This window comes from Triticum dicoccoides, chromosome 6B, assembly GCF_002162155.2.
Source record: "Triticum dicoccoides isolate Atlit2015 ecotype Zavitan chromosome 6B, WEW_v2.0, whole genome shotgun sequence".
NCBI lineage: Eukaryota > Viridiplantae > Streptophyta > Magnoliopsida > Poales > Poaceae > Triticum > Triticum dicoccoides.
This window is the reverse complement of record NC_041391.1, coordinates 550,572,763-550,594,178: the sequence shown is the minus strand read 5'-3', so window position 1 is coordinate 550,594,178 and position 21,416 is coordinate 550,572,763. Positions and strand designations below refer to the sequence as shown.

General features: G+C 47.0%; 1 protein-coding gene and 1 pseudogene across 4 annotated transcripts; one reads left to right on the top strand and one right to left on the bottom strand.

The window, feature by feature from the left end:
• The first annotated feature begins 8,459 nt into the window (after positions 1-8,459).
• On the top strand, positions 8,460-12,747 carry LOC119322351 (annotated as a pseudogene).
• A 2,083-nt stretch (positions 12,748-14,830) lies between these two features.
• LOC119322350 (BTB/POZ domain-containing protein POB1-like) lies at positions 14,831-20,599 on the bottom strand. 4 transcript variants are annotated; one of them, XM_037595846.1, is made up of 13 exons: positions 20,338-20,599; positions 19,904-20,241; positions 18,651-18,846; positions 18,528-18,571; positions 18,282-18,321; positions 18,080-18,175; positions 17,957-18,000; positions 17,711-17,750; positions 17,479-17,604; positions 17,320-17,383; positions 16,928-17,210; positions 15,425-16,228; positions 14,831-15,151 (listed from the first exon to the last, which is right to left on the bottom strand). In XM_037595846.1, the coding sequence occupies exons 3-10, from the start codon at positions 18,841-18,843 to the stop codon at positions 17,325-17,327; spliced, it is 642 nt and encodes a 213-aa protein (XP_037451743.1). In that variant the 5' UTR covers positions 18,844-18,846; positions 19,904-20,241; positions 20,338-20,599; the 3' UTR covers positions 14,831-15,151; positions 15,425-16,228; positions 16,928-17,210; positions 17,320-17,324. The 4 variants fall into 4 exon arrangements, with proteins under 4 accessions (XP_037451743.1, XP_037451744.1, XP_037451745.1 ...); XM_037595847.1 differs by lacking the exon at positions 19,904-20,241; XM_037595848.1 differs by lacking the exons at positions 19,904-20,241; positions 20,338-20,599 and adding an exon at positions 19,355-19,726.
• Between the last annotated feature and the right edge of the window lie 817 nt (positions 20,600-21,416).

Sequence of the window (21,416 nt, the reverse complement as noted above, 5' to 3'; positions counted from 1 at the left end):
CGCCGGAGCCTTCTGCCCGCCGTGCGCGCCCGAGCCCCAACTCCCGCCGCTGCCATCCGCTAGCGCCCAGGCGCGCCCGCACTCTCGTGGCCGTTCGGGCGCCCGCCCACCCTGTTAACCACCGCCCGTTAGGCCCCTATGCCTATGGAACATGGGGCCCAGCCCCTATAAAACGTTAAAAAAAGAGTTTTAAGAAAATACTTAAAATAATAATAATAACTTAATTAATTAATTGTAATTAATTAATTTAATTAATCATGTTAACTAACCTAATCCAATTAGTCTGATTAGTTAGCTAGTTAATTGTTAATTATTTAAGCAGGCAATGACGTTTGGGACCCACTGCCCTTTGACCAGTCAACCCGGTCAGAGTTGACTGTTGACCCTGCTGACGTCATGGTGACATCATATTCCATTTCTGTTAATATAATTAATTTTAGAAAATGTTTTAAAAACTTTAAGAATTAAAATAAAATAATCCGTAACTCGGGTGAAAATACTTTGTACATGAAAGTTGCTCAGATCGACGAGACGAATCCGGATACGCAGCCCGTTCGTCCGCCACACATCCCTAGAATAGCAAACACGCAACTTTCCCCCTCCGGTTCATCTGTTCGAAAACGTGAAACACCGAGGATACTTTCCCGGATATTTCCCCCCTTCGCCGGTATCACCTCCTACTACGTTAGGACACACCTGGCACTGTTACTTGTCATGTTGTGCATCGCCATGCTTATGTATGCATTATATTTATTGTTTCTTCCCCCTCTTCTCTCGTTAGACACCGAGACCGACGTCGCTGCTACCCAATACGACTACGGTGTTGATGACCCCTCCTTGCCAGAGCAACCAGGCAAGCCCCCCCCCCCTTTGATCATCTCGATATCGCCCATTCCATTCTCTCATGCTTGCATTAGATTTTGCTACTGTTATTGTTTGCTCCTATTCTAATGCATAGCCTGCTTTTGTATCTGCTGTTGTACCTTACCTACTTATCCTAAACTGCTTAGTATAGGTTGGTTAGTGATCCATCAGTGACCCCTACCTTGTCCTTGTTGCCCCTGCTTCATCATTGAAGACCCGATCAACGGGATCGAAGACCAGGCCCCGGCACCGCACATCACTTTCCCTTTAGTTGCTCGACACTACTAGGTTACTATCGAGTACCGAGGGTGAGTCCTCTTCAGCACTTCTGATGTTAACCTTGTAGTGTAGTCATTCGGTCGTGGTCATGGAGGGTGATTTCCTCCTTAACCACTTCCGATATGACTCTGTCTTGCAACCCCTCAAGTGTGAACCTCGGGGGTGATTCCTCTTACGTTCACCTTGATGATTACATCTAGTGGAATTCATCGAGGGTGATTCCTCGGGTTTTCCCCTTGATGTTTGGACACACGGATACTTGGAATTTACCACTGTTACTTGGAAAGACGGGTCGGCCCTGAGGGGTACCCGCGCGAGCTTAATTGCGAGTGATGTGGAGGCGGGTTGATCTGGAGGGTGCCCGCGAGATAATTACGAGGCGTGGCCGGGCATTCCTAGCCCTTGCCGCAAGTCCTCGAGATGGGGCAACGGGGTCACATCTTTCGTGAGTCTCTGCTTGTTACCGCGCGTTCCCAATCCACTATGATTTGGATATTTGATCCGAGGGGCCTCTGGCCTGATAGAACTAACCATCACGTGGGCATAGTATGGGCGTTCTGCGTCGTATGCATCAGCCGAAGCTTAATAGACGTCAGCTACTGAGCGGCGCGCACCGGGTTGGACTGCGTAAGCACCTGCCTTGTTGAAGGAGGTAGCTAGGTCTGCTCACCAGTCGCCCACGCAACGTGCAGGAGTTCCCGGGGAGATGGCCCATGACCCCTGGGGGCATAGGTTTAGTCTGGCGTGCTGGCCTCTCTATTAAGCCTAGGTCGGGTTGCGGCGTATTCTTTGGCCGAGGCCGGGCATGACCCAGGAAAGTGTGTCCGGCCGGAGTCAATCGAGCATGGTGGGTAAGTTGGTGCACCCCTGCAGGGAAGAAAACATCTATCGATAGCCTATCCTACGGTAATGGACACTTGGAGTTGTATCCCGATCGATACAACTAGAACTGGATACTTGTGATGAGAAATGGATTGTGATGATAACTGGATAGTATGGCTCTGGGATTGCTTTCTCGCAGGGAGTCGATAAAGGATCTCTGGCAGAGGTTGATAACACTACTACTACTTTACTTTATGCTACTCTACTCCGTCCTGTTGCTGCAAGATGGTGATTTCCAGAAGATGCTAGTCTTCAATAGGACTAGGCCTTCTCTCTATTCTGGCATTTCTGCAGCCCGGTCCACCTATATAGCCTTCCTTTGATAATGTTACATATATAGTGTAGATTCTTGCTTGCGAGTACTTTGGATGAGTACTCACGGTTGCTTTGCTCCCCTTTTTTTCCCTTTCTTCTTCTTTCCGATTGATGCAACCAGATGTCGGAGCCCAGGAGCCAGATGCCACCGCCGATGCCTGCTACTACGTGAAGACCGCCGACGACCAGGAGTAGTTAGGAGGCTCCCAAGCAGGAGGCCTTGCCTTTTCGATCGAAGTTGCTTTTGTGCTAGCCTTCTTAAGGCAAACTTGTCTAACTCATGTCTGTACTCAGATATTGTTGCTTCCGCTGACTCTTGTGTATTCGAGCTTATGTATTCGAGCCTTCGAGGCCCCTGGCTTGTAATATAAAGCTTGTATTATTTTATTTGTGTCTAGAGTTGTGTTGTGATATCTTCCCGTGAGTCCTTGATCTTGATCGTACACATTTGCGTGTATGATTAGTGTACGATTGAATCGAGGGCGTCACAGGCCAGCAGAGAAGAACTCGACAACGATTGTGGCGTCCATCGACGCGGGGTCGATGTCACCAACAGTCGTCGGAGTAGACGAAGTGGTCGGGGTAGATGACGGCGACGCTGGCGACGGGCTGGTGCTTGGACGAAGACGAAGGGCTGGACGAGCGGCGGCGGCGGCTAGGTTAAGAGTGCGGCGGCGGTGCTCGAAGTAGGCGAAGAACCCTGACAGCGTGACGAAGACCGGCGCGGACGGTGGCGTTCTCGCGCCAAGGGAGATGGCGAGGCACATACCACGAGAGGTCTACGCGCGGTGACGGCGGAGTGGACCGCGGGCCGCGGCGCTACGGCCCGAAGGGCGACGCAGCGGCGGCAGGCGGGTCAGGGCGACTGCGGGAAGACCTCGGGGCGGCGGCGGGGACCGCGGGCCGCGACGCTGCGGCCCGAAGGGGCGACGCAACGGCGGTTCGTGAGTCGGTGCAGCCGCAGGGACAGCCTTGGGGTGGCGGCTGGGACCGCGTATCGCGGCACTACGGCCCGTAGGGGCGACGCAGTGGCGACGCACAAGTCGATGCAGCCGCGAGGAGAACCACGTGGCGGCGCCACTGCGGCCCGACGGGGCGACGCAGCGGCAGCCCGTTGCTCGATCGGTGGAGGGGCGCGCTGAACTCGGGGACGATCTTCACGGGACCTGCGGAGGCGCGCGTAACCAACGGGCCAGGTCGGTCGCGCGGCGTAGATGAGGCGAATCGCGGCGGCGAGCGGGTGATCAAGCCGATCGCGCGCAAGGTCGGGGACGCCGCTCGGTGGAGACGAGGTGGAGGCGGAGTCCGAGATGAAGCCGACGACGGCGGGCGGCAGGGCGGCAGGGCGGCTATGATTGGCTGCCGCATGACGCGAGGCCGCCGGGTCAGGGTGATGCAAGAGTCCCGGTCGGAACAGGGCGGTGAAGGCCGACGTAGATCGACGGGCGGACCGGCGCGTGAACGGCGGCGGTGATGGACCGCCGCATGACGTGAGGCTGCCGGGTCGGGGCGACCGGCGGGCAGACGCGCAGACGACGCGCGAGGCCGCCGGGTCGGTGAAGACGCCGGTGTTGTCGATGCCGAAGTCGGAGTAGAGGCGCGCGGGGGTCGACGGCGGCGGCGGACGACGCAAACCGATCGTAGATCGGAAAACCAAAAAGAAACGCCGATCAAGACGATCGGCGAGAGAGAAAAAATCCGGATCAAGGGATTGGGAAAAAAGACTCTCTAGGGCAGTCGGTCAACACGATCGGCGGACGAACCCTATGTACGAGCGGCGCGGCCCCCGGCGGCGGTCATGGAGGCCGACCGCCCCAGGGGCGGCGCGCGGTGCGGAAGCGGCGGCGGATAGGGTTTGGATCGTGATTAGTCTGATACCGTGTTAGAAGGGAGAGAGAGGATTTGTGGAATAGTTGTTGTATTGCTTGAGCTTCGTGGGCATATATATATAGGAGTACATGATTTACTTGTTGTATAAGGCAAGCCAGAATATTTCCTAATCTAACCGATGCTTCCTAATACAATCACGTTACTCAACACTCTGAGATTGTTTTTACAAGAAGCACTTTTGATGGTTCACAATTGAGTTTTACAGCAACTACGTGTACTCTACTAAGAGTTTTAGCCCAGCCCATCGGTGAATAATTCCCTTTTAATCCGACTGATTATTGTGTTCTAACATACAAAGCTAGCTAGCTAGCACAAGCAGCTTGATTGATTGTACATACAAAGCTAGCTAGCTACTACAAGCAACTTGATTGATTGTTCACGGAATGGTTGCGTACTACTATTCCCTTAGATGGATCAGCGGCCACTTGCTGAATATACTCCATTAGATCGGTTCGCCGTCTGCACATGCATGGAATGTCTCGTGCTGCCATTACTCCCGACTCGGCGACCACCAATGAACCAAACTGCCAAAGGAAGGAAGTAGCAAGATATGTTCGATTACAATGTATAATTTCGTGTGGTTCACATCTGTTTTCATGCATATTTTACTTTCACTTTGAATGTTGCTACCTGACAACAAGGACGAGGAGGTGGGCGAGCAGACGACACCGAGGTGGACCCCGAGTCCGGTTACCGAGGTTTGTGTTGAGTACCATGGATGCTATATTTAGGTTGATGGTGCCTATGTTTCTTTGATGTTTTTGGCCCATCCCGCGAGAAACAATACTACTACCATTTGACAGATTATTATCCCAAGACAATTGCTACACACTATCACTTCCACTTCTCTTTGTATGTTTTTCCAAGACAATTTAACTTGTTCTCCTAACTACTATTCTATTCGTGCAGATTGGGTCAAGTTATTTTCCAATTTAATTTCCATAAATTATGAATTTCATTGTCATCTACACTAGATATTTATGAATAACGGGGTCTTCGTTTGATAGAATTGCATTGTTCATGGTTTTTTCTTTTTTTGAGTGCACAAATTTACATCAATATCATGATCTATGATACAATAGGCTACACTAAACCCTTTTTTTTTACCAATTTTAACATAGCAAATGCACCATTGTGCTTGTAATAATCCATGGGTTATGATTACGTTAACATTCAGCATATAGCCATCTTCCTTTGCATCCACATACCTTTAACTACTTGAAGTTGCATACGGTTTCCATAGTGGAGAATTGCAAGTTCCTTCTCCTAGCGACAATGAGGATAGCAGGAGCAGCAAGCCTCCGAAGCCCTTGGACCGACGCGACGTGAATCCTGAAGGATTTTAGTACAGCGGCAAAGAAGTTTTTTTCGAATTATAACTTTCAGTTGCTACTTGCTCTACTCTGCTTTTCATTAAAATTTTAGTATACAAACAAATTTTCTCTCCTGGTGCAACGCACGGGCATGTGTGCTAGTAAACTAAAAAAATGATGGAGTATGGGTCAAGACATAAAAACTAACGGAAAGCTTGTCACAGACGTAGTTCATTGTGACTTTTGCAACAACAAAAAAACTCGGACAACCCCGCCGCGCGCGCAAGCCACCATTGGGGTCCAATGCCGCCACCCACCTGCACCGCCGCCACGGAGGCGACCAACGCCGGCCACCTGCGCAGCTCGATCACCGTCGCCCCACCTACGTACCTTGCCTACCACCCCGCACGGGAGCGACCAGCGCATCCACCCTTGGGCCCAGCGCCACCGCCCACCTGCGCCGCTGCCATGAGGGCGACCACCGCCGCCCACCTGCGCCACGTAGGCGACCACCGCCGCCACTCGCAGGACCAGCCACTTCGTCCGTTTCGGCTGCCAGCGCCGCGGATTATTGTTGTACAGTCAACAGTGTCATTGTATGGTCTGAAATATACAATCAATATACAGTGAACAGTCAAATATACAGTCAAGAGTGTTAAACAGTGACTGAATTTTTGCTAATGAATTAGTGAGCACGAAAAAATACGGTTCTAAAAATTCCAAGATCTAATAAATCTACTTCTTGAGTATCCTACTGGGCATATATAGCAGAGGTTATTCAGAACCAAATTGTCATTGTGGTTTCAGTACATGAATTGAGTGATAGTGAGATCGAACAACCACAAGTGTCATTGTCATTGTGGTTTCAGCAAATAAAATTTCTGCTGGCTAATCGAACCAGCAAACAAATAATTGTCATTTTGCAATTAAAGTGAGATGAGAACAAGTGAAGTACTGAATGTGTTTGCATGATTCATTCAAGATTCATCCATATCATTGTCATTGTTATTGTCATTGAAGACCAGAAGGGCGTACCGTGAGATCATTCATGACGTCGCGTGAAAGCTGCTCCCTGTTTCTTGTTGTAGTGCCCATGTTGCTTGTTTATCTTTAACTTTCCTACTGCCTTTTATGTTTGTGGGTTTCAGAACTGTCTTTTGTAGCTGTAGTCATTTATCTGCTGAACTGCTTCTCTCAGTGAGTTGTTGTATGACATATTGGGTTCCGTTTGAGTAATGGAGCCGGGGAGAGGCCAACCTATTATTGTAAAAAGAATGAATGAAAAATGCGTGGAGGGTGTTTTGGCTCTCAGGTGCATTTGTTCCGAATAGTAAATTAAAAATTATGTTTGTAAAAAATAATTAAAATCTGTTTTTTAAGATGTTCGTGTTAGTGACGCAAACATGCTTGATAATTTTCATGAGAAACGGAGCAGCATCGTTTCATCGGTGAAAAAAAAACAAATTTGGGTGTAACATTTGATGTTCAATTTTTTTCGCAGGCCAAAATGCTTAACCATTTTACGCAGCCATAATATTTTTTTTGCGCAGGACAAATTTGGGTAGCATTGTGAATATATAAACACATCAAATTTTAGTTGATTTTTTTTGACATTTCAAAAATCATTTTTCGCACAGTGGGAGCGGAATCGGATTTCCAAAAAAGTGTTGAGTATCGAGCGAATCGATATAGCTCCGGGGATAGCGGCCGTGGAGCACTCCCGGACGGACCTGGCCATCTGGGCCGGCACGGCCCGACCCGCGCTTAAACAACGTAGCTGGCACGAAACGGCCCACGACGGCACGTGACGTGCCGGTCACGCGTGCTACTGGGTCGGCTCTCCTCACATAGCAGTGCCCCGAACCCCCCGACCGAATCCATCGCCCCCGAATCCTAAACCCTAGAACACACACAGCACACGAACGTTACAAGGCTCTCTCTTCCCGTCCTCTCTCGAAACTGCCTACAGAAGAGGGCAGGGCGAGATCCAGGAGTTCCTCTGTCCCCGTCGGCAAGACCGGTGGTCTCCTTCACCTCCGGTGGCCATTATGGCTGCCGGAGGGGTGGGAGATCCCGGATCTGATGCCTGGCGGTGTATATAGTCCTAGATTTTCTAGGTTTGGTGTCCTTTGCACCGGCGTCATGGCGGAGGAGGCGTCGGTGTGCGGAATAAAGTGGCCCTGTCTCCTTCTTCGCTCGCCCGGCGTCGTTCTTGGCACTAGCGAGGAGCTGGGGTCCTTTTGGTCTCGCGGATCTGAGTGTTTACGATCCTGCGAGTTGGTCGTCGTCGTCATCGGTCACCGCTGGGCTCTTTGGTGTGGCGAGACGGCGAGGGGGGTCGAGGATTCTGACCCATGGCGTTCGCGGCTTTGGCCCTGTGGAGCGGTGGTTGGGGCTTGTCCGCTTCTTCGGCTCCATGGGAAGATGCTTCTGGCGCTTCTTTTGTTGTGGATGCGGGAGGTGGCTACGACAAGGATGAAGGACTGGAGGTTGTTCATCGGCGATTGGTCTTTGAACCTGCTTCAGCGAAGCTGGCCGATGCGGATCCGGTGCGGCATGGGGCGTTGCTCCGGCCGCCTGGGCTTTTCAGCTCTGCTCAAGATCTCGCCTCTCGCGGCGGGCTACGATTGTGCGGCTCACAAAGCTTACAAGCGATGGTGCTTCTCCGGATCTAAAGGGGTTGGTCGCTTTTCTTCTCTCTCCGGCGGCGACGACGGCGAGATGGGGGTAGCAGCGGCTGTGTGGTTGAGTTGGATTTGGTGTTCTTCCGTATCCTGCGTGGATGTACTCGTATCTACTGTATGTCTCCTTGTAATGTTTTCCTTAACATAATATAATCACGAGTATTTCCCTCAAAAAAAAGAATCCTAAACCCTAGAGCTGAACAGCGGCTCCGCCACCTCTCGCCTCCGCTCCGCCGCTCGCTCGCCGTTGCCTGCGCTCCGCCGCTCGCTCGCCGTCGCCTGCGCTCCGCCGCTCCCTCGCCCTCGCCCTCGCCCTCGCCTGCGCTCCGCCGCTCACCTGCGGGTACGGTGCCCCCAAACTCCGTGGAAGATGGCGCTAGCAATCTTGATGGAAGTCATTGATGCGCGCGCGCGGGAGCTGGGGATCGACCTCGACTCCGTCGACGTCGACTCCATCACCCTCCCGCCCGGCGAGGACTTCGACATCCTCAGGTATCATCCATCATCTTCCCAGCCCCGCCACCTCCTTCCCACAAGCAGCCAAAGTAGGTAGGAGTCGCGTGTTTGTTGACTTTGTGATTCATGTTGCCGTTCGATCATTGTAGCGACGACGAGGATTTACTTCAGAATGAAGACATTCCAGAGCTCGAGATAGGTTTTGCAAACATTATTGTGGTGGACAATCTGCCGGTTGTTCCCCGAGAGAAGTACGAGAAGCTGGAGAATGTTTTGCGAAAGATATATGGTCAGCTTGGCGTGAAAGGAAGGTGGGCTTTGGATGCCTACGGACCCAGAGACCAAGAAGACCCAGGGCTACTGCTTCATTGAGTTCAATACTCCGCAGGTATGTTGCTTCTTGTAAGTTATGTTTATTTATACATACATATCTGCATGATGGAATGAGGCAATGGCTTGATTCTGTTACCTTTGCAAGTCATGTGCATTCCTACGATGAAAAAGGTCATCCCTATTCCATTTGAACTCTCTATCCTGTTTAACTTTTGTATGTGGATCGGAAGAAGATAATCAGCTGAGTGGAAACATGCATGGAAACACCTTTGTTTTGGTAGAGTTTGTTCTATTGCTTATTGTTGGGATTTTTCTGTAGCAAGACTTTGTACTTTTAGTTTTACTGGATTATTGCTAGTATGTGATAGTGTTCTATTGTTATGACCAACAACAACAACAAAGCCTTTAGTCCCAAACAAGTTGGGGTAGGCTAGAGGTGAAACCCATAAAATCTCGCAACCAACTCATGGCTCTGGCACATGGATAGCAAGCTTCCACGCACCCCTGTCCATAGCTAGCTCTTTGGTGATACTTTTGGGTTTCATCTCCATAAGAGTGGCTGAGTTTTTACGTTGGCTCGCCAAGCCTATCACAACCCTCCTCCTTTACCCGGGCTTGGGACCGGCTATGTTGAGACAACATAGGCGGAGTTGTTCTATTGTTATGACCAAATTAATTAAATGCCCATCCGAATTTAACTCCACTTTTGCTTTCATAAATTGTTTTGCATTCTGTTATCATGACCCTCTTGGTTGATTGAAAGAGACTTATTTGACAGTGTGTCAGGAAGCTGAGTTTGCTATGGAAAAAACACGTGGCTACAAACTGGACAAATCTCACATATTTGCTGTTAATATGTTTGATGACTTTGAGAAGTACATGAAAGTTCCTGATGAGTGGGCGCCTGCTGAAATCAAGTCATACACTCCTGGAGTGCATACTCTCTACCACCCAGCACACACACACATGTTTGTTTCTTTAAATTACTAGAGGTTTTATGTAACTTGACTGTTATATATGTGTGTTGCAGGAAAATCTTCTGAAGTTGCTGACTGATGATAAGGCCAGAGATCAGTTCGTGATACGTGCTGGTACGTTCACGGAAGTGTACTGGAATGACGCTAGACGGGCAATGCCTGAGCTTGTGTACCAGAAGCAGGTGCTTCATTTTTTAATTTAACTTTTGCCTTTTCTTAACAGACCTTTTGCTTTTTAGTTTTATTGGAAAATGGAAACTAAAGGTCATGGAGGCCTATTCCTATATCCTATAAGGAGAACTAATTTTCATGCATATCCTATATCCTTCTTCTTTGACAGTACTGGACGGATAGCTATATTCAATGGTCCCCTCTTGGAACACACTTGGCGACCGTGCATAGGCAGGGCGCGCAGGTGTGGGGTGGTGATGACAAATTTGTTCGTCTAATGCGCTTTGCTCATCCACAGGTACTGGTTTGTGCTAACAGTAAATATATGCAATATGCATTGTCCTTTTAGCTGACAGCTACCTGTCACAGTTGAAACTCATCGATTTCTCTCCCGGTGAGAAATATTTGATCACTTACAGCAGCCATGAGCCCAGCAACCCCAGAGATACACATGTAAGTGAATGTGACAAGACTTCTTTCTGTTCATATCTTGTCTCCTATCTGACTTGCAATGTTATACTTGTAGAGGGTTGTACTAAATATCTTTGATGTACGAACTGGAAAAGTAATGTGGGAGTTCAAGGGAAGTGCTGATGATTTCACTACTGGTGGAAATATGGGTGTCTCTGGTGTTTCATGGCCTATCTTCAGGTGAACCCACTACTTTTGTACTTCGAAGTGAATGCACAACTTATTAGGTTGTCATGGTTTGATGCTTAGTATGTTTTTATTTATGTGTTTTTTGAAGGTGGGGTGGTGGAAGAGATGATAAGTATTTTGCTAGGCTTGGAAAGAATGTTATATCTGTCTATGATACCGAGACGTTCGCTCTTATTGATAAGAAGTCCTTGAAGGTAGAAAATGTGGTTGACTTCAGTTGGTCTCCCACTGATCCTATCATATCACTCTTTGTGCCTGAATTGGGTGGTGGAAATCAGCCTGCCAGGGTAAGTACAAATTGCTACAGCTACCTCTTTTAAGATGTTTATTCAGTTAGCATCGAATGCTAAAATATGTGTTTTGTGTTGAAAGGTCAGTCTTGTGCCAATTCCGGGTAAAGAGGAGATTCGGCAGAAAAACCTTTTCAGTGTTAGCGACTGCAAAATGTACTGGCAAAACAATGGAGAATATCTGGCTCTCCAGGTAGATAGGTACACAAAAACAAAGAAGAGCATTTACACTGGGTTCGAGCTGTTCAGAATCAAGGAATGAGACATCCCAATTGAGGTCTTTGAATTGGACAACAAGAATGACAAGATAATTGCCTTTGCATGGGAGCCTAAAGGTCGCCGCTTTGCTGTTATTCATGGTGATGGGCCTAAGCCTGATATAAGTTTCTACACCATGAAAGCAGTCAACAATAATGTTAGTCGTGTGTCCAAGCTCACCACACTCAAGGGCAAGCAGTCCAATGCATTGTTCTGGTCTCCTGCTGGCCGTTTCATTGTTCTGGCAGGGCTGATGGGTTTCAATGGCCAGCTGGAGTTCTTCAACGTTGATGATCTTGAGCCCATGGCGACAGGAGAACATTTTATGGCGACTGACATCATGTGGGATCCTACTGGAAGGTGAGCTTATCGCTTAATTGAAAATTTTCTTCTCGTCGCTATCTGGTGATATTTACAAAACAAGTGTTACAGCAATATAATAAACATATACTGAATAGGTTACAGGAATTATCACACCCTGAACACTACGAACATAGAGGCTCAGCTGAAATTTGTAATTGTCTTCATCTGTTAAAACAACACTCGCCCTCAAATTGCATGGACTTAGTAGTTGAAATTAACAAATAGTAATAATAGTGTGTTTCATTTACCATGGATTGATTTCCTTGTTATTCAGTCGAAGCAAAATGTGTTTTTGGTTTACCACGGAGGAACTAAGATGGTTTTGTAACTTGCTTGTTCAGATATCTCGCAACTGCAGTTACCTCGGTTCATGAGATGGAAAATGGTTTCCAAATCTGGTCCTTCAATGGCAAGCAAATTTACAACGTCTCAAAGGATCACTTCTATCAGGTAGAGCTTCCATCCATCATCCTTTGTTGTTTGAATCAACGCATGGCTGCATCCCTCTTCAGTACTAATGTCTTGCCCTTTGCACGATATGGTACAGTTCCAATGGCGCCCAAGGCCACCGTCGCTACTTACTCCCGAGAAGGAGGAGGACATCTCAAAGAACCTCAAGCGGTACAGCAAGAAGTACGAACACGAGGATCAGGACGTGCACCACCTTTTGGACGAGGAGGAGCGCAAGAGACGGATGCGGCTTCAAGAGGTGTGGAAGCATGGGTCGCCAAGTGGAAGCAGCTGCACGAGGAGGAGCGAGCATTCAGGATGCAGCTCAGAGGCGCGGAGGACAGCGACAAGGAAGAAGAGGCTGAATACAAGGAGATTGAGGCGGAGGAGCTGGTTGATGTCACAGAAAAAACCGTTGCCTTTGACCTGGATCAGGAGTGAAAGCTGCTGAGTGTTCGTTTCCTGCCTGTCGTGTGAATTGCTGTCGTTTTGCCTTAGACCAAGCTCGTAGTTTGTTAATCTTTCTAGTAGTGCACTTATAATAAATTCATCGATTTTTGTGGGCTAGCTGTACTGGAATCACTTCTCTATTATCGTCGGATTTTGCACATCAGACAGACAGGGAGAGATGAAAATAATCAAACGGTTAAGCAACCAAGCACCCCAATGTTTGAATCATAACACAATGCTGAAATGCTAATTTAATCCTTAAACCAGTTAAATACAACAGCATTTTTAGATACAATATCTATAACTGAGAAAAAAAATAATGGATTGCGGTTGTCTCTAAAAATCTTCACTGCTGTCACTAATTTTTAGTTTTTGATTTGGCTTGTACTTCAAATTTAATTTGACGAAATAAAATACCATGCCCGTTAAAGACTAATAATGCATCACCAATTGTTATCAATTGTCTGCGGACAGCCGGCGTGGGTGGAGCAGTGGAGGCCCTCCAACCATTATCATCAAATTTCCAACCCATTTGAAACGAACCGAACGCAGCTAAACAGATCAAATTTAACAAAGTTTGAAATATTTACAACCAAACAAATGAAATTTAACAAGTTCAAACTAAACTGAAATTAAAAGCTAACTAAACTAGGCCAGGTATCGGAAGGTGACTTCCTAGGCATGGCCAACGACATCTCCGTCGTCATCCGCGCTAGTCGTTGTTATCTTGCCCGGCCATCGCCGCGCGTTCGTGGTGTAGATGCTCTGTTGCATCCTCCACTCCTTTGCGTCGCTTGTCTTCGGCGACTCGGATGAAGAGGCGCAGTCGGACTACGCCGGACCCACCTTTGAGGAGCTGGTCATTGAGCCGACGTCAACAGCGGGCGTCCAACTACTCGGTGGTTTTGGACCGGTCGATGGCGCAAGCCTTCGCGAGCACCATGCTAGCGCCACCTGGTTCTTGATGAACGCCCCATGCGCGCCTTTGCCACAGTTTTGGACTGGACGAGGAGGCGCTCTCGGACCCACGCCATAGTAGTAGAGGTGCGCGGATGTGTCTTGGTAGTCGGTCTCTTCTGGCATGTTCGAGGGGTCGTCATGCCTCACTTTGTCCTTCTGAAATCGGAGTTGCTGAGGATGGGCCCTTGTGATGCCGATGACATGCGACAAGTGGTCGATTGCGGCGCTGGCTCAGCACAAGCCCAGCGCTTTCATACTGCAATGCCCGTCGACATAGTCGGCGTGTAGTTGACTGTTCGGTATCGACCGACGCAGGCCTCGGCACTTGCTTGCGATGAGGGTTAACATCGGTGGCCGTCGATGGTGGAGTCGGAGTCGCCCTCGCAGAGGAGTGTTGACGATGACGCCGGGTTGCAACCTCGACGACGTCTTCTCCTCGATGGCGTGTGTGCCCTTGTGTGGGTCATGAGGTTGCCATGTGTGCATTGTTTTTCAGGTATGATGTGCCATGTGCCGGTTTTGTCAGGTTTTTTGTTAATTAATCGGGCAATTCTCTTCGATCATTTCTAATGAAACTCGGTTCAAATTTTTGACCACCATAGCAAGAGCGGAAAAGCATGGCGCCGGAGAGGACAGTAGAGGAATAGGATGCACTGCGTCACAACTTCAACTATACAAGAAATACGAGGTGGACCAGGAATACAAATATACATGCATTATATACTCAACAAGGACGACGAAACAAGGCAAATACCCCAGAAAGGGCAGCAATGCAGGAAGGAGTGGCAACCAACGGCTTAGCAAAGCTACGAAATCGACCGCTGACCTTCAGAAACGTCGCTTTGATCTCCCGGGGACACCGGTGGCTCAAGATCGCAACAACGCGGCCCGACCCCGGCGAGATGCGTTCGCGGTTCAGGAGCACAAACTCGCACAAACTCCTAGCACAACACACTCACCGGGACAGCTGGAGATCATGGCAGAGAAGGTGGAAGCACCCCGGGCGGAAGTGCTCCTGGAGGTGGAAGGCAGGCGTCGCCACCAAGGAGATGACGGCAATCTCCGATTCCGAACACCGCGCCTGCTGTACACACAGACGTTGTTCAAGTCTCTGAAGCTCTCAAAAGATGCAAGCTATTTCATTATGTTTCCTCCAACACCAATCCAGACAAACTATGTGATATTTCGTTTTATGCTGCAAAAAGGAAAAAACATGCTATTTGAAGATGATGCTCTTCAAAACATACATACTGCCATTGATTTCAACATCATGTCTTCAATCTAATCAACAAAAGTACCACCGCTTGTTCATGCTGAACATATTCATCAGCATTCAAAAAAGAAGTTTCCATCCCATGCAAGACAATGAAACAAAGTCTATCCATCCATCCACAAAACAGATAACACGAGAGGTCTAAAAAAGACTAGCCATCCATCCACAAAACAGATAACACGACAGGTCTAAAAGGAGACTATCCATCCACAGTAGAAGACCTTCTCCTGGACACGGGTTTTTAAGAGAGACAAGTGCAGGCCGCCTTCCTTCTCCTGGAGGCCTGAAGAACACACATCACGAAACACAGACACGGGTTAGCAACATAAAAATATTCATATGCAACATAATAACAAGAGCAGATTTGGCTAACTAGACTATGAATTAAGAGAATCCAAACAGATGGAACCGCTTATACGGGAAATGAGTATCCACAGCAAATATCAGGCAGAGGACAATGCAAAATATGGCATAAAACATACGTGGAACAAACAGTTAGCTTATTCCGGACATCGGATGAGCATACAGAAAAAAAAGACCAGATTATGAGCAATACCTGAAAAGCCTTTGCTGTCTGATGGACACCCGGACTCTAAAATAAACTCAACCATTGATCAAAAACAAGTTGTTCTCATCAAGAAGCTCAGCCCAGGGTGTTAATAATAAATCAGCAACTCCAAACTTGTTATCCGGAAGGAAGGGGCTGTCAAATGAAAACTTGTCCACATAGCCGCCACCAGGTTTTCGCCTTACTGAGAAGGCCACAGACAAGACTTCAGGCTGAGTTGACTTCTGAGCACACAAAAACATCCCAAATGCACTTGGAGCATTGGATACCGCATCTATAGTAGTTTGGCACTGCACAAAGAGTCTGTAGCCGCCATAGGCAAAAACCTCAGTATATGTACTCCTCCACGCAGGATTACTCATCCGGGCAAAGTCGGCCAGAGGAAGATCAAAATAGGCCAACAATTCGTTGTATGGCAGAAGGTTCGTCAAAATGACTGGCCTAATCAGATAATTCCGCTGGGCATAATTCCAATGAGCTACCTTCACTGTCGAACAATTGATCTTGAACAAGAATGCACTAGAAATAATTGACTTGACATCAACTTTGTTAGGCATCAGAGGGCAATTTGAGAAGGCCATTAGGCGGTCGATCGTCATGTGCATAAATCGAATAAGGAACACCAACGCTTTGCTAAAAACGGTACACCTCATGTGCTCATCTTCATATTTTTTCTTGACCCAATCCACCAGAAAAAGGTAAACATAATCTTCATTTGGAACAATTAAATCACTGCTTCTGAAAATTTCTAAGATAGCTGAAAGAGGCAACTCTAGAAGATCGTCCTTATGGCTGAAAAACAAAGTGAAGGATCAGAACTAACTATTGATGATAAAGATCATAGGTAAAGCATCCAAAAACAACAGAAAAATTATTAACAAACAAACGGCGACCAATGCTCATATTGTTACCACCATGTAATGTTTGCTGACTCTGTAATCTAAGCATTACAAAGTTGTTTCATGTGAACTATAGTGGCCAAATAAATATCACTAAAAAGCCCACAAAACTACATCAAAAGATGAGTTCACCTTCGGTATTTAAATGGCAAAAGAACAGCCAACAAAATAGCTAATGCTTTCAAACAGCAAACAAAAAATGGCATGGCAAACAGCACTCGATAAACAAAATAGTGGTTTAAAGGAATCACTGCTATTACAATCAACCATGATAGTACTGCCTCTGTAACTAAATATAAGACAGAGGTAGAACTAAATAGAGACCTACAAATATACACCGCCTAATCCAATACAAAATGTGACCATCAGACAAAACATAACCAGCAAAAAAAGGTGCTAAAACTGTAGAACAATAAAATAAACATAAGAGTAAGAAGCAGGGAACCTGAAAAGGCTTAGGTATTTAAGTATGATACGAATTAGGGTGATGCAACATCAAAAGCAAAACCAAATTCTAAACAAACTAATAAAATTTTGAACTGGGCACCAATCAAATTCAATAAAAAAAATGGAAGTCTGTTTGATCAAATACCTAAACACGTTCTTGAACATTTGAGTCAGAAATCGACCAGAAGCAGCTCTCACTGGGGCCAAAGCTTGAGCTACAGTAGCATTAGCTGGAGAAAACTCCAGATAAAGTACAGCTGCCTCAAGATTCAATTCCGATTCAAGCATAAACTCTATGGACTGTTTCATTGCTTGATTGACCTCAAATTTGTCAGCAGCCATGACAACGCTCAACAAGCTCTTTGGATCCAATTTACTGAACTTGGCCTTGTAAATGAAATTTATAATATCTTCAAAAGGCTCCAATTCTGAAATTTTTTTGAACATTGTATGAAACAAAATTAAGGTTTGAACTCAATTGACCAACTGTAGAAACAATTAATAATTTTGAAAGCTGTGACTTCTAAATTCAAATACCTTCCTCAGATAATTGTTGATGGACAACACGATCCACAGATTCTCTCATGCCATTTGAGAAAAGCTGAAACAGGCAAAAAGATTTAAGCAAGACAGAAAATAAGCAATAATGCGCACATATGGGCATAATATGGCTGTAAAGGAAATGATCATTTATACCTTTACGGAAATAGATGCTTTCCGAAGCCAGCAGGATTGATGAAACTTTAAGTTTAATATCTTTTGTCATGATGATTATTGGGTCCACATTTTCATTGTTGTCATCTGAATCATCTGGATCATGATCTGAGAAGGGAAGAACATGTCCCAAAAAATTAAAAACATAACAAGTTAAAAGCAATGACACTATGATACTGAAGAAATGAAGTATCGAACATTCTTAGACATTCACCTGTGCCAGACTGTTTAGTGATTCCCTCCTTTTCCAGCTCCTGCCCACATAATAACGGAGGAATAAATGAGAACTAAAAATTGCAAAGTAATCAAACAATCATTAACAATACAGTATAGATTGTGAACATACACAGAAACGCACATCAAAAATCAAACGTACATCTTGATCAGTGACAATAATACTCATTGGTTACACCTATTGAATGCTAACCTTATTATACAAGACAAGTAGATGAATGCTAACCTTATTACATAATGTCACTGAAGATTCATCTAAACTAGCATCCTCTGCATTCAAATAACATTGAATATATTAATGGATTTAGGAAATGAGAGCCTTAATTTAGCTAGAGGGGAGACAATATACCAACTCGTGCCCTCTTCCTGGAGACCGGAAGGATAGAGTTAGGATCCACATTTTCATTGTTGTTTACATTCAAATCTGAATCATCTGGATCATGATCTGAGAAGGGAAGAACATGTCCCAAAAAATTAAAAACATAACAAGTTAAAAGCAATGACACTATGATACTGAAGAAATGAAGTATCGAACATTCTTAGACATTCACCTGTGCCAGTCTGTTTAGTGATTCCCTCCTTTTCCAGCTCCTGCCCACATAATAACGGAGGAATAAATGAGAACTAAAAATTGCAAAGTAATCAAACAATCATTAACAATACAGTATAGATTGTGAACATACACAGAAACGCACATCAAAAATCAAACGTACATCTTGATCAGTGACAATAATACTCATTGGTTACACCTATTGAATGCTAACCTTATTATACAAGACAAGTAGATGAATGCTAACCTTATTATATAATGTCACTGAAGATTCATCTAAACTAGCATCCTCTGCATTCAAATAACATTGAATATATTAATGGATTTAGGAAATGAGAGCCTTAATTTAGCTAGAGGGGAGACAATATACCAACTCGTGCCCTCTTCCTGGAGACCGGAAGGATAGAGTTAGGACCAAGGCTGGCATCAAGGTTGGCGGCAGCGGGTTTGGGAGCAGGTCTAGGTGCAACGACTTCCAAACGGAGGACCTTGTCGCAGAAGCTATCATCCTGATATGCAAACTCAAATTTTCCCATCGCAGAGGCATCAACGGTCAATGCCATTTCCTGAGGAACAAGATCAAAAGATAACAGGTTTGAAAGAGCATAAGCTAAAGACCTCAATCCAATAGACTCAGACAAGAACAAAAGATTACAGGTTCAACATGCTAATCTTTTCACATCTAGGTTATAGAGAAATCTAACATATCTTTAGCATAATGCAATGCAATGTAAGGACGGTCTGAAAATGAAAAGATAGGATTGCCAATACTAAAGGTCCTTCAGTACTACTATCCATATGCCTACTTAGCATAAGTATGGAAGATTCATCTCAGTCAGAGAACACAAGGGAATTCTTCAAAATCACTTATGCAGATTTAAGCAATCTCAATTTCAAACATAAATCCTAGCTACTAATCATTTTTGCAGAAAATAACATGTGCCTAGCCACTGCAACTACGTATGCAACACGCAAGAAATCAACATAAATCCTAGCTAGCAAGAAATTGCACAGCCGCTGCTACAGCCTACAGCCAAAACAGGACGCAAGAAATTGCACAGCCCCTACAGCTACCTGTGCTTGGACAGCAAGCTCAAGGCACAGCAGGAGCGGGAGGAATGCCGGGCGGCGGTGGGGACGGTCGGGGACGGGCGGACCGTAGCTCTGCTCTGGCTGGGTCGACCCGTGTGATCCATCGGGTCGCACGGTGCCGGCTCCACTGACCCGTGTATTGATTAAGGCCAACCCGCCTGGCCCATTGGCCTCGAGATTTTGGGCCGGGTCAGCACATTCCCATCGCGACTAAAAACAGCAGATCTGTACCAGATGGCGCGACGAAATCCGACCAGATCGGGACGAAACCCTAAACCCTAATCGCGACGAAATCCGACCAGATCGGGACGAAACCCTAAACCCTACTCGCAACGAAATCCGACCAGATCGGGACGAAACCCTAAACCCTAATCGCGACGAAATTCGACCAGATCGGAAGGAGAGGAGGGACGAAATCCGACCAGATCGGGACGAAACCGTAAACCCTAATCGCGACGAAATTCGACCAGATCGGAAAGAAACCCTAAACCCGAATCTAATCGGATGGAGAGGAGGGAATTGGAAACTTACGATGAGTGAAAGTCCTTGCCGGCGGCCGGGGCGGCCGGGGCGGCCGGGGGGGCTTGCGAGGCGCCGGAGTTCCGGCGGACGCGAGGGGCGGTACAGCGGCCGCAGGAGAGGGAGACGGTGGGGGTTTGCGGGGGATAGCGGATGTGAGTAGTAGGATATCGACAAGGGCGCGGGCCATCGGCCTGTGTATCTGTGGGCTAGGCCTCTTAGTAGCACTAAAAAGCCCAACTAAGAAGCCCAGGGCGCGGGCCATTGGCCTGTGGATCTGTGGGCTAGGCCTCTTAGTAGCACTAAAAAGCCCAACTAAGAAGCCCAACGTCGTCTTCTGATGTTTTTCCCTGTTTGTTATTTATGAATGATGAAGAACAGACCATAGTTATTATATATAAAACAAAAAGGATCTAGAAAGCTAAATTATACGGGGAAAAACCTACATCTGATGAGGCTTCCTCTTCTCTTCAAAACTTCGTCAGAAGATCGAACGAGCGATTTCTCTTTCTCTCCTTGAAAGAAGGAGAAATCAGCCAGCGGCTCATGCTGACTGGTTCCTTCCGTGTGCACGAGACAAAGGAAAACCCGAACAAACATGGGGCCTGACTGAAAGAGCGATGAGTTGGACACGTCGACTGCCATTGCTGAGGGAGGAAGAATAACTTCTTGGACTGCTGCTAGAGGGGAGGAAGAAGAACAGGGGGGCGCAAGGCCAAGCCTACATGGATGGTCCTCATTATATAGCCAGCCGAACGGTGGACACGCGTCCAACGAGTCCAGCCTACCGGCCGCTCCCGACAACCGTGGTCCGCCCGGGAATCAATCAACGGTTTTTAATAGGAAAGCGGTGATCTCGACGTTTCCTTTGCATGCTCCACGGCTATCGTCCCGTTCACGGCTTGCCTTTTCCACGACTAAATAATGGGCGCGCCAGTTTTTGGACACATGGTATGGGGCTACCACGAGACAATTACAGGTGGGACGCACCGAGTGTCGCGATCAATCAAGAACGGACGGCACGTCACCGATCCGCGAAGAAAAGCTGTGATTGGAGGATCAGTTACTGGCATCTCATGTGTGCTTTCTTCAAATAAGAAAATTTTACTTGAAAAATTGATTTGCAGCTCTTTTTTCAAACTTGGTAAACGGGATGGATGCTGGTGGCCTCACCGCCTCCACCTCTTGATTGTCTAGCCACCACTACACGTTCCAATATTTGATCCGAGTTAGATGAACGCTCATGTAAGAAATATTAGGGCACCGATGTGCCGCACAACAAAAAGGGGACTAGCAATCAGGACTAAATGCACCCCTTTTAGTCCCGGTCGTGTTATAAACCGGGACTAAAGGGCTCCACGTGGCCGCTGCGCTGCAGCACCATCTGTCGCAACCACGCCAAAAATCTCCGTGTCTTCATTGTGTTTCCACACTTCAATCCCATCCCTTTACTTTCTTTTTTTTTTTGCATTCGCTCTCGTGTCGCTCCCGCGAGCGGCTCGGGAGCAAACCCTAGCCGCCGCCA